At 44.2% G+C, this 12,853-nt stretch overlaps 1 protein-coding gene across 1 annotated transcript; it reads left to right on the top strand.

Moving 5' to 3' along the window:
• Positions 1 to 2,241: 2,241 nt before the first annotated feature.
• Positions 2,242 to 12,312, top strand: LOC5511494 (CD63 antigen). Its single transcript, XM_001631860.3, has 8 exons — positions 2,242 to 2,394; positions 3,692 to 3,772; positions 4,548 to 4,736; positions 10,394 to 10,468; positions 10,695 to 10,784; positions 11,133 to 11,282; positions 11,392 to 11,475; positions 12,110 to 12,312. The coding sequence occupies exons 2-8, from the start codon at positions 3,707 to 3,709 to the stop codon at positions 12,170 to 12,172; spliced, it is 717 nt and encodes a 238-aa protein (XP_001631910.1). The 5' UTR covers positions 2,242 to 2,394; positions 3,692 to 3,706; the 3' UTR covers positions 12,173 to 12,312.
• The last annotated feature ends 541 nt before the right edge of the window (positions 12,313 to 12,853 follow it).

Here is a 12,853-nt window from a genome sequence, read left to right as displayed (position 1 = left end):
TTTGGGTACCAATGTCATTATTTGGTTTTGAAGCCTTTTATATGCGTGGACGCAAGCTTGCCGCCATATTTAAAAAAAATTGGGCTAGTGTATTGACATTGGGGAGGAGGAGGAAGAGCTGCTTGAAAAGTTTTTTTGCAGCAAGTGTGTTAAAAAATTTGTTCTATGCTGTCGAATTATTTTTTGTGTTTCAACTATAAATGCGCCTTACTTAACCCAGCACTTAGCCTGTTTTTTTTTTTTTTTTTTTTTTTTTTTTAGTTCAGGCATGAACTTAGAAATGCTTGTCTGGCAAAAAAGGGCACCCAACAAGGAAATATCACCCATAATTTCATGATAAAAGTGCATGGAACAGGGTGGTAAAGGTTTTTTTTCTTTAAACGAGATTTGGCCATTTTTTTCACCTTCGAGAAACGTGAAATCGTCCATTTCGACCTCCGTGAAACGTGATTTAACGATTTAAAAGGCCTTTTTTCAGTAGGGAAAAAGTTTTTCAAGTAGGCGTGTTCCATTGGAACGTTCAAAAAAATTTGTTATGTCTCAACTTCAAGGTGAAATATATTGTCAACCTTCTAAGAACTGTTAGATAGCAGGGGGATTGCAATACAAAAAAAACTAAAAAGGGGACTTTGTAAATGAAAATTTCCCTTCCCCAGGGGGAAATCATTGAGAGGGTTTCTCAATTTCACAATCCCCGTGGTGTCCCCGGGGGTCGACCCCTCGGGCAAGCCGCTGACAGGTGCATTATAGGCAGACACTTATATACAAAGTATATTACACGTTTAGATCGGCATAAACACAAACAAACAAGGAAAACAGGCGCGTACCCAGGATTGGCTGAGGGGGGGAGGTGCGCAGTCAAAATTGTCACATGGAAAAGGCATATTATTTGACCCTGCGCACCCCTCTCTGTGCGCGGCTGACAAAACATAATACAAGCATTTTAAAGGAGAAATTAGGGATGGATACAATACTTTACTATGTGAATAGCGAAGCCTATAGCGAATTCCTGAAAATGGATCTAGATGTCGAAGCTTTGTTTAACATCTATAGTATTCAAACTAGATGCCTCTACCCAACCGCCATTTTTCTCATCTAGCCAAAGTTAACTACGTCCTAGCAAAGTACAAATTTCTGATTTGGGGAACAGACGCGTTTTTTTTTAAATTTAAGTCGGCCAATAAGTATTTAACTAGTTGTTTTAGATGTTTGTTTCCATTGTCTTCCAATATCAAATGAAAAAAATAGCAGTGGTAAGGCCGAAAAAAGCTCTCTAATACAATCCCCTCTTAGTATTATAGTATTAAAAAAGGGTCTTGTAATTTCTTTTTTTTTGGTAGGTAAAAAGGTCATTGTTTAAAGAAAGTTTGGGGGCATTATAGCCGCGTATGAAAGTTTATAGAAGTTCGTGATTTATAATTATCAAAGGATTAAAGACTTTTATGATCACAAAAGATCGCAAATTCTATCTGCAGATGAGATTACCAAGTTATGATTTGAACCATTCTTTTGCAGTTCATCTTAAAATCTCTGGGGGAGGAATCTCCAGAAAAGTAAAACCCCTTAGTATAAGGTCCCTTAGGGGCGGGTGTTGAATGAATTTTCCGATTGTGCTATCCCTTAGTGTATATAATTCGACCAACTATGCTATTTTCGACCAACTGCTATCCCTTAGGGGGTCTTTAATGTTTTCGATTCTGTTATCTCTTAGAGTATAAAACTCGACCAACTGCTAGTCCTAATGGGGTGTTTAATGTTTTTCTCGGTTCCTTCGATCACACCCAACTTGCTATCTCTCAGGGTAAGAATCTCTGTTGACCACACCCAAAGTGCTATCCCTAGGGGTTAAAATCGATTTTGCCGACGATCACCCCCCTCTGTTTTTATCGGAGTCCTCCCCCTTAGGAAACAAAATGTTCCAGCTTCTATTAACAAAACTCGGAATAATCGTCAGGGAGTATGTGGTCTTATGGCACTAATGGTTTAGTAGGGTCTAGGGAGGTTGGTCAAGGAGGAGCGTTGAATTGACTCTTGTACAAAAAATATTATCCTGCCAGACCAAAACAGACAAGTCAAGGGGTTCTAGTCACTCTCTCGACAGTTCGCATATTTTCCAAATCATTTATTCTCCTCTGATTTATAACTGATCCAACCACCGTATATGGCGTATACATGTCATTTTAATGGATAGCTTTTCACAGTACTTTGACATGCCAATGTAAAGAATATGCCGTGCTGTTAATTGGAGCCATTTATTCATAAGAACGCAGTCAATCGTGGTATTCTAATGAAGAGCTTGAAACTCGTCCGAGCAGGACCGAAGCCACACCTCTTTTCAACAGACGCCGATCTAGGAGTACTCGCTGCAATTCGGTTCTTTTCGACTGAAAACAAGTAAGTTTGCGTGTTGTAACAACTTCGACATTATCTGAATACCAAAGCTACGTGTGGGGGTAGCTTTCAAAGGCTTATTTGGGATGTGATTCTAGATAATCAAGGAGTCACGGAAGCGAATGATATTCTACAACTTCATCATCGTTTAGTTAATGAGACGATTTCAACAAGCTGCTGAATTAAGTGAAATTTACTTAACTTAAACTTAATAATTGCCTGCAACACAGGAACCATATTCTATTCTACTCACAGTGTCATAGGCATCAAAGAGAATGCACATTTTTTTTAACTAATCCGTTCATATAACCGGCACGTTAACATTGCACGATATTTCGTAACGAGTCGGGGTGAGGAAGAAGGGATCAAGCTGATGAATCCGAAATCATTGACGAAAGATGTGCCTTATAAATTTGCTTATAAAACCTTAAGATAAAGCTCAAAATCATATTGCACTTAAAGCAAATTTGCATACTAGGAATAATAGGAGAATCAGTCATATATTATTGCTCAGTGGCCCGTGCCATTTGTGATATGGTATAGAACTTGTGTCTGCTATTGAGCCTGGTGCACATGCAACTCTACACAATAACAATGCCCTTTCCTATTTGATGCACATGTTAACACTATTAGCAACACATATAAACACCACATATCAAAACTATTAGCACATATTAACACTATTAGCTACACATATGAACACCACATATCAAAATTATTAGCACATATTAACACTATTAGCTACACATATAAACACCACATATCAAAATTATTAGCACATATTAACACTATTAGCTACACATATAAACACCACATATCAAAACTATTAGCACATGTTAACACTATTAGTTACACATATAAACATCACATATCAAAACTATTAGCACATATTAACACTATTAGCTACACATATAAACACCACATATCAAAATTATTAGCACATATTAACACTATTAGCTACACATATGAACACCACATATCAAAATTATTAGCACATATTAACACTATTAGCTACACAAATGAACACCACATATCAAAATTATTAGCAACTATTAACACTATTAGCTACACATATGAACACCACATATCAAAATTATTAGCACATATTAACACTATTAGCTACACATATAAACACCACATATCAAAATTATTAGCACATATTAACACTATTAGCTACACATATAAACACTACATATCAAAACTATTAGCACATATTAACACTATTAGCTACACATATAAACACTACATACTAACACTATCTGTACATATTAACACAATAAGCACATATATCATATTTCAGGTGACAGCTGTCGAGATGGCTCTTCAAGGATCCTCGAACATCGTCAAGATCCTAGTGATCATCTTCAACTTCATTTTCTTCGTAAGTCATCAGCTCTTCTATATGCTCAATATCTGTTATCTCATAGCATAGATCTGTTATATGCTCAATATCTGTTATCGCATAACATAGACCTTTTATATCCTCAATATATGTTATCTCATAGCATAGATCTGTTATCCTAAAATATCTGTTATCTCATAACATAGATCTGTTATATCCTCAAATATCTGTTATCTCATAACATAGAGCTGTTATATGCTCAATATCTGTTATCTCATCACATAGATCTGTTATATGCTCAATATCTGTCATCTCATAACATAGATCTTTTATATCCTAGATATCTGTTATCTCATAACATAGTTCTGTTATATGCTCAATATATCTGTTGAGTCACTTCTGTTATATTTTTAAAAGCTGTAATTAATAAATGGACTAATAACATATGTGATTTAATAAAATATGCCACATCATTAACCACGGCCAAGAGTCCCTCCTCCCTTCCTTCCCCCTCCCTCCCTCATGCCGCGCCTTTCAGCGGAAATCTCAATTCCCTGTGAGTGGGTGTGGACTTGTGGGTGAGATAAAATGGGGCGTAGCCTTCACCAAATTTCTCTCCCAATCTTTTAATTTTCTCTTCCAATTTTTGAAAGAGGAAATAAAAATAGAACACGGTGGGGGGTCTTTGCTGTCACAAGCAAAGGCAATAAATTAAATTTGTTGTTGGGATTCATTGTTTTCATGATGTTCTACGGTTTTCTTTATATATATTTGGCTTAATCCTGCTTGCTCACATATCTTTTGCCGTTTTTAGCTATTTGGCTTGATCCTATTCGGTGTTGGAATATGGGCTTCTACTAAGCTTGGTGCCTATGTCGAGATTGCCAGTGTGAACTACGCCACAGGACCGCGAGTAGTGATCGCAGTTGGATTCATCATCGCGCTCGTCGCGTTCCTCGGCTGCTGTGGCGCGTGGAAAGAGAACAAGTGCATGCTTATCTGTGTAAGTTCACGGAATTCCTCACGCAATAAACTCGCTCAGCACGCACAACAAGCACAAAAAACGCACTCATGAAAACATCTCTCGTAGCTATCCCGCTCAAACCGCGAGTCAAATTCGTGTAACACTTTTGTTTTGGTTTAAATTGAATGTTGAAATCTAATTATTTTGGAAATACCCAAATACTATTTCAAGCTTTAGCAATGGACTCTAGAAACGGGGTCTAGATGGGGTTTACCGACTAGCGTCAAACGGGGTCTAGATGGGGTTTACCGACTAGCGTCAAACGGGGTCTTGATGGGGTTTACCGACTAGCGTTAAACGGGGTCTAGATGGGGTTTACCGACTAGCGTCAAACGGGGTCTAGATGGGGTTTACCGACTAGCGTTAACCGGGGTCTTGATGGGGTTTACCGACTAGCGTTAAACGGGGTCTAGATGGGGTTTACCGACTAGCGTCAAACGGGGTCTTGATGGAGTTTACCGACTAGCGTCAAACGGGGTCTAGATGGGGTTTACCGACTAGCGTCAAACGGGGTCTTGATGGAGTTTACCGACTAGCGTCAAACGGGGTCTTGATGGAGTTTACCGACTAGCGTCAAACGGGGTCTTGATGGGGTTTACCGACTAGCGTCAAACGGGGTCTTGATGGGGTTTACCGACTGGCGTCAAACGGGGTCTAGATGGGGTTTACCGACTAGCGTCAAACGGGGTCTGGATGGGGTTTACCGACTGGCGTCAAACAGGGTCTTGATGGGGTTTACCGACTGGCGTCAAACGGGGTCTAGATGGGGTTTACCGACTAGCGTCAAACGGGGTCTAGATGGGGTTTACCGACTAGCGTTAAACGGGGTCTTGATGGGGTTTACCGACTGGCGTCAAACGGGGTCTTGATGGGGTTTACCGACTAGCGTCAAACGGGGTCTTGATGGGGTTTACCGACTAGCGTCAAACGGGGTCTAGATGGGGTTTACCGACTAGCGTTAAACGTGGTCTTGATGGAGTTTACCGACTAGCGTCAAACGGGGTCTTGATGGGGTTTACCGACTAGCGTCAAACGGGGTCTAGATGGGGTTTACCGACTAGCGTCAAACGGGGTCTTGATGGGGTTTACCGACTAGCGTCAAACGGGGTCTTGATGGAGTTTACCGACTAATGTTAAACGGGGTCTTGATGGAGTTTACCGACTAGCGTCAAACGGGGTCTTGATGGGGTTTACCGACTGGCGTTAAACGGGGTCTAGATGGGGTTTACCGACTAGCGTTAAACGGGGTCTTGATGGAGTTTACCGACTAGCGTCAAACAGGGTCTTGATGGAGTTTACCGACTGGCGTCAAACGGGGTCTTGATGGGGTTTACCGACTAGCGTCAAACGGGGTCTTGATGGGGTTTACCGACTAGCGTCAAACGGGGTCTAGATGGGGTTTACCGACTAGCGTTAAACGGGGTCTAGATGGGGTTTACCGACTGGCGTTAAACGGGGTCTTGATGGGGTTTATCGACTAGCGTCAAACGGGGTCTAGATGGGGTTTACCGACTAGCGTTAAACGGGGTCTTGATGGGGTTTACCGACTAGCGTCAAACGGGGTCTTGATGGAGTTTACCGACTAGCGTCAAACGGGGTCTAGATGGGGTTTACCGACTAGCGTCAAACGGGGTCTTGATGGGGTTTACCGACTAGCGTCAAACGGGGTCTTGATGGAGTTTACCGACTGGCGTCAAACAGGGTCTTGATGGAATTTACCGACTGGCGTCAAACGGGGTCTTGATGGGGTTTATCGACTAGCGTCAAACGGGGTCTTGATGGGGTTTACCGACTGGCGTTAAACGGGGTCTAGATGGGGTTTATCGACTAGCGTCAAACGGGGTCTAGATGGGGTTTATCGACTAGCGTCAAACGGGGTCTTGATGGGGTTTACCGACTGGCGTCAAACGGGGTCTTGATGGGGTTTACCGACTGGCGTCAAACGGGGTCTGGATGGGGTTTACCGACTAGCGTCAAACGGGGTCTTGATGGGGTTTACCGACTGGCGTTAAACGGGGTCTGGATGGGGTTTATCGACTAGCGTCAAACGGGGTCTGGATGGGGTTTACCGACTAGCGTCAAACGGGGTCTTGATGGGGTTTACCGACTGGCGTCAAACGGGGTCTGGATGGGGTTTACCGACTAGCGTCAAACGGGGTCTTGATGGGGTTTACCGACTGGCGTCAAACGGGGTCTGGATGGGGTTTACCGACTAGCGTCAAACGGGGTCTTGATGGGGTTTACCGACTGGCGTCAAACGGGGTCTGGATGGGGTTTACCGACTAGCGTCAAACGGGGTCTTGATGGGGTTTACCGACTGGCGTTAAACGGGGTCTAGATGGGGTTTACCGACTAGCGTCAAACGGGGTCTTGATGGGGTTTATCGACTAGCGTCAAACAGGGTCTTGATGGGGTTTACCGACTGGCGTCAAACAGGGTCTTGATGGGGTTTACCGACTGGCGTTAAACGGGGTTATGATGGGGTTTACCGACTAGCGTCAAACGGGGTCTTGATGGAGTTTACCGACTAGCGTCAAACGGGGTCTTGATGGGGTTTACCGACTAGCGTCAAACGGGGTCTTGATGGGGTTTACTGACTAACGTCAAACGGGGTCTAGATGGGGTTTACCGACTAGCGTCAAACGGGGTCTGGATGGGGTTTATCGACTAGCGTCAAACGGGGTCTTGATGGGGTTTATCGACTAGCGTTAAACGGGGTCTGGATGGGGTTTATCGACTGGCGTCAAACGGGGTCTAGATGGGGTTTACCGACTAGCGTCAAACGGGGTCTGGATGGGGTTTACCGACTAGCGTCAAACGGGGTCTTGATGGAGTTTACCGACTGGCGTTAAACGGGGTCTTGATGGGGTTTACCGACTGGCGTCAAACGGGGTCTTGATGGGGTTTATCGACTGGCGTCAAACGGGGTCTAAATGGGGTTTACCGACTAGCGTCAAACGGGGTCTTGATGGGGTTTACCGACTAGCGTCAAACGGGGTCTAGATGGGGTTTACCGACTAGCGTTAAACGGGGTCTTGATGGAGTTTACCGACTAGCGTCAAACGGGGTCTTGATGGAGTTTACCGACTAGCGTCAAACGGGGTCTTGATGGGGTTTACCGACTAGCGTCAAACGGGGTCTAGATGGGGTTTACCGACTAGCGTCAAACGGGGTCTTGATGGGGTTTACCGACTAGCGTCAAACGGGGTCTTGATGGAGTTTACCGACTAGCGTTAAACGGGGTCTTGATGGAGTTTACCGACTAGCGTCAAACGGGGTCTTGATGGGGTTTACCGACTGGCGTTAAACGGGGTCTAGATGGGGTTTACCGACTAGCGTTAAACGGGGTCTTGATGGAGTTTACCGACTAGCGTCAAACAGGGTCTTGATGGAGTTTACCGACTGGCGTCAAACGGGGTCTTGATGGGGTTTACCGACTAGCGTCAAACGGGGTCTTGATGGGGTTTACCGACTAGCGTCAAACGGGGTCTAGATGGGGTTTACCGACTAGCGTTAAACGGGGTCTAGATGGGGTTTACCGACTGGCGTTAAACGGGGTCTTGATGGGGTTTATCGACTAGCGTCAAACGGGGTCTAGATGGGGTTTACCGACTAGCGTTAAACGGGGTCTTGATGGGGTTTACCGACTAGCGTCAAACGGGGTCTTGATGGAGTTTACCGACTAGCGTCAAACGGGGTCTAGATGGGGTTTACCGACTAGCGTCAAACGGGGTCTTGATGGGGTTTACCGACTAGCGTCAAACGGGGTCTTGATGGAGTTTACCGACTGGCGTCAAACAGGGTCTTGATGGAGTTTACCGACTGGCGTCAAACGGGGTCTTGATGGGGTTTATCGACTAGCGTCAAACGGGGTCTTGATGGGGTTTACCGACTGGCGTTAAACGGGGTCTAGATGGGGTTTATCGACTAGCGTCAAACGGGGTCTAGATGGGGTTTATCGACTAGCGTCAAACGGGGTCTTGATGGGGTTTACCGACTGGCGTCAAACGGGGTCTTGATGGGGTTTACCGACTGGCGTCAAACGGGGTCTGGATGGGGTTTACCGACTAGCGTCAAACGGGGTCTTGATGGGGTTTACCGACTGGCGTTAAACGGGGTCTGGATGGGGTTTATCGACTAGCGTCAAACGGGGTCTGGATGGGGTTTACCGACTAGCGTCAAACGGGGTCTTGATGGGGTTTACCGACTGGCGTCAAACGGGGTCTGGATGGGGTTTACCGACTAGCGTCAAACGGGGTCTTGATGGGGTTTACCGGCTGGCGTCAAACGGGGTCTGGATGGGGTTTACCGACTAGCGTCAAACGGGGTCTTGATGGGGTTTACCGACTGGCGTCAAACGGGGTCTGGATGGGGTTTACCGACTAGCGTCAAACGGGGTCTTGATGGGGTTTACCGACTGGCGTTAAACGGGGTCTAGATGGGGTTTACCGACTAGCGTCAAACGGGGTCTTGATGGGGTTTATCGACTAGCGTCAAACAGGGTCTTGATGGGGTTTACCGACTGGCGTCAAACAGGGTCTTGATGGGGTTTACCGACTGGCGTTAAACGGGGTTATGATGGGGTTTACCGACTAGCGTCAAACGGGGTCTTGATGGAGTTTACCGACTAGCGTCAAACGGGGTCTTGATGGGGTTTACCGACTAGCGTCAAACGGGGTCTTGATGGGGTTTACTGACTAACGTCAAACGGGGTCTAGATGGGGTTTACCGACTAGCGTCAAACGGGGTCTGGATGGGGTTTATCGACTAGCGTCAAACGGGGTCTTGATGGGGTTTATCGACTAGCGTTAAACGGGGTCTGGATGGGGTTTATCGACTGGCGTCAAACGGGGTCTAGATGGGGTTTACCGACTAGCGTCAAACGGGGTCTGGATGGGGTTTACCGACTAGCGTCAAACGGGGTCTTGATGGGGTTTACCGACTGGCGTTAAACGGGGTCTTGATGGGGTTTACCGACTGGCGTCAAACGGGGTCTTGATGGGGTTTATCGACTGGCGTCAAACGGGGTCTAAATGGGGTTTACCGACTAGCGTCAAACGGGGTCTTGATGGGGTTTATCGACTAGCGTCAAACGGGGTCTTGATGGGGTTTACCGACTAGCGTCAAACGGGGTCTGGATGGGGTTTACCGACTAGCGTCAAACGGCTTAAAAAGTAACTGACTACAGATAAAACATGAAAAAAAAAACTAGTGACAAGCGACAAAAAAATATTTGCCGACTACCGACATTTTATTATTTCCGGTATTTTTATTCTTTACTTCCATCGTCAATCTACTTAAATCCGGCCATTTCAGAATCTGCACTATGTATTTCCTGAATTTTCAGTCAATTATAAATCCATAATTGATTTATTATCGATACGTTATTAATTACTTATCAATCCAAAATACTGTTTAATCTTGTTTATACATGAAATCTGGTACAAAAGAGAATACTACCGACAAAGACCGATAATTCCTACCGACTACCGACAAATTATTGAAATTTTAACTGACTACCGACATGCAGACCCCCCATCCAGACCCTGCTACAAACCTTCCAAAAGTACGTTATACTCCATCTAGAAAACTTCCCCCAAACCGCATATCTAATGCTATGGTGTAACTACTTGCAGTTCTTCGCATTCTTGCTCTTGCTCCTTATTTTGGAGATCGTTGGAGGTGCTCTCGCATACAACAACAAGGACAAGGTAAGTTAAACCCTTTTTTACACCGACGAAACGTCACGGGAGGGGAGGGAAGAAAAGAGGGTAACACAATATTACATTTTTCATGTCAGCTATCACCACGGCAACATAATTTCTCATCACTTTTAAGGAGCAAATGTCTTTTACAGTTTTATAGGGTAGCTTGTTTGACAGCTCTACGATCCGTAATGATGTAATTGTCTTCTGACGAATAGTTATTCCATCACAGATCGAGAACCGACTTGACAAAGATATCCTGAAAGCGATCGAAAATTACCCAGGCAAAAATGAAAAGTCGATTAATGACATGCAGACTAAGGTCAGTACAAGAACCACGTGTGTTCACAAAACCTTCTGCATATAACTGAACCGCCCATGTACGCCATAGGCTTGGACATTGTTGCATATGGATATGCTCGCCGCTGCCCTCGACGAAGAATTCGCGGACGGACGAAAAATATACGCATATATTTTCTGTCCATATATTATGGATCAGAGGCGAAAGAATGATATGTGAAAAGGCAAAAAGAACCAAGAAAAAACTTTCTTTAGATATTTTTAGATAATAAAATATACAACCCTTCTACCCTAACTTGGGAGAATTTCTTACATTTTAAAATAAAAACTTTTTTCGCGTCATTGTTGTAAAATGTGTCCTTCTCAACAGTTCAAATGCTGTGGAGCAGATAACTACACTGATTGGCAGAGTAACATTAAAATGAAAAATAGCTCCTCAGTGCCAGATTCTTGCTGTAAGTCAGAAAAGGCTGGGTGTGGCGTCGGTGGAGTAAAGGATCCAAAAGACATCTACACCAAGGTAAAATAAAACTCATTATAAAAATTAAAGCTATCTGTCTGTCCGTCCTTTCTTCTGTCTGTCTGCCTTCTCTTGTTCTTTTGCTTAACTGTCACCTAATGCATTTCAGGGATGCTTCACGATCATCAAGGGTGAGATTGAGAAAAGTCTGAAACCCATTGGAGGGCTTGCTATTGCAGTTCTGGTTATTCAGGTAGGTTTTGTTTTCGCACACATGACTTTTTAATAAATTTCGCCTTCCAAAACGTGGTCCCATTGCATGTGTCCTGAGTTAGCCTCGCAGTAGTTCTTATTTCCCCGCTAGCGAGGTCTCACGCTTCGCAGCATTTTTCAACGTTAGTGTAAAAACAGAAGTAGCAATGAGCAAAGTTTGCATGGGGCTTGCTAGTCCTGGAATCAGCCGAATGCTGTTAATAGAAGCAGTTTTAACTCCTAAACCAATCAAGAAATTAAGCCGCTTTCAACTTCTGATTTCCTAAAAGGAGCCAAAAGGCCAGCTATCCCCTTGTATACTTCGCCCCTTCATGTTGTCTTTTCTAACGAGTTTGCCTCCACCTTTTCTACTATTGCTATTCTAAATAGCTCTTGTCCGTATGTCTATAATGTGACCCCAACGCAGACTATGCTTTTTCCATATGATACCCATGACTGCCCTTCCCCCCCCCCCCCCCCCCTCCTTCCCCCTCAGCCAATCCTGGGTACGCGCCTACGGCTTTGCTTCCACCGTTTTTAATATTGCTATCTTAAACAGCTCTTATCGTTGTCTAATATGTAAATCCCACGCCTACCCTAACCCTAACACTTTGTCATCGTTTGTTGTTCTACAGCTCCTCGGTATGGTTTTCGCGCTACTCCTGATTTGTCGCATCAAGTCTGAAACAATGGCATGAATCTACCGCGTAGAATCCTGAATCTCTTTTACTAAACTTAATAATGAAAATTGATTTAATATCGTACATTAAACTTAGGCTTAGACTGTTTTCTGTGGAAAAACAATACTTTCAAATCTCAATAAACCCCTAACACATTATTTGCAATTGTGGTGGTTATAATTCAAAAGATGAGGTGCTACAAATACACCCGTCGACTTGTGAAGTCGACCCCATGTTGGCCACGAAGTGTATGATAAAAAGGCTCCTGGGGTTTATCTGGTTCCCAGGGAAATCGCTTGGGGTGAGAAAAGTTGTGTGTGTGTGTGTTGGGGGGGGGGGGGGTGGGAGGGGGGGGGGGGGGGTGGTGGGGGAGGGGGGGAATGAGCACACCTTGGACGAATTCTCTGTACTTCAAGATTCCGCTTACAATTATTTTTTATGACAACGCTACCATTTGATCTCCTGATGCTACATTTTGTATTTTTAGCGCGCAATAATTTACACGCTTGGTCACTTTCTAAGATTTTGGCGCGCTTTTTTCTCGCCCCTTTTTTTCGCATGCTTGAAAGTTTTGTTCAATATTTGCTCCAGTTTACAGAATGTCAATTAACTAGTCATTTGTTATTGTTTACATTTGCAAATACAGCAATCTATTCTACAGAACATTTAAGAATCACTATCCACGACTGAAGTCTGGTA

This window comes from Nematostella vectensis, chromosome 6 (assembly GCF_932526225.1).
Source record: "Nematostella vectensis chromosome 6, jaNemVect1.1, whole genome shotgun sequence".
In the NCBI taxonomy this organism is placed as follows: Eukaryota; Metazoa; Cnidaria; class Anthozoa; order Actiniaria; family Edwardsiidae; genus Nematostella; species Nematostella vectensis.
Note: the sequence above shows the minus strand (reverse complement) of the source record. Positions and strands in the feature narration are given on the sequence as shown.

Excerpts from the sequence above, each read along its gene's own strand:
- LOC5511494 (XM_001631860.3), top strand. The coding sequence starts at position 3,707 with ATGGCTCTTCAAGGATCCTCGAACATCGTCAAGATCCTAGTGATCATC. Across the intron at positions 10,469-10,694 it reads CATACAACAACAAGGACAAG|ATCGAGAACCGACTTGACAA; the intron begins GTAAGTTAAACC and ends ATTCCATCACAG. Across the intron at positions 11,283-11,391 it reads CAAAAGACATCTACACCAAG|GGATGCTTCACGATCATCAA; the intron begins GTAAAATAAAAC and ends AATGCATTTCAG.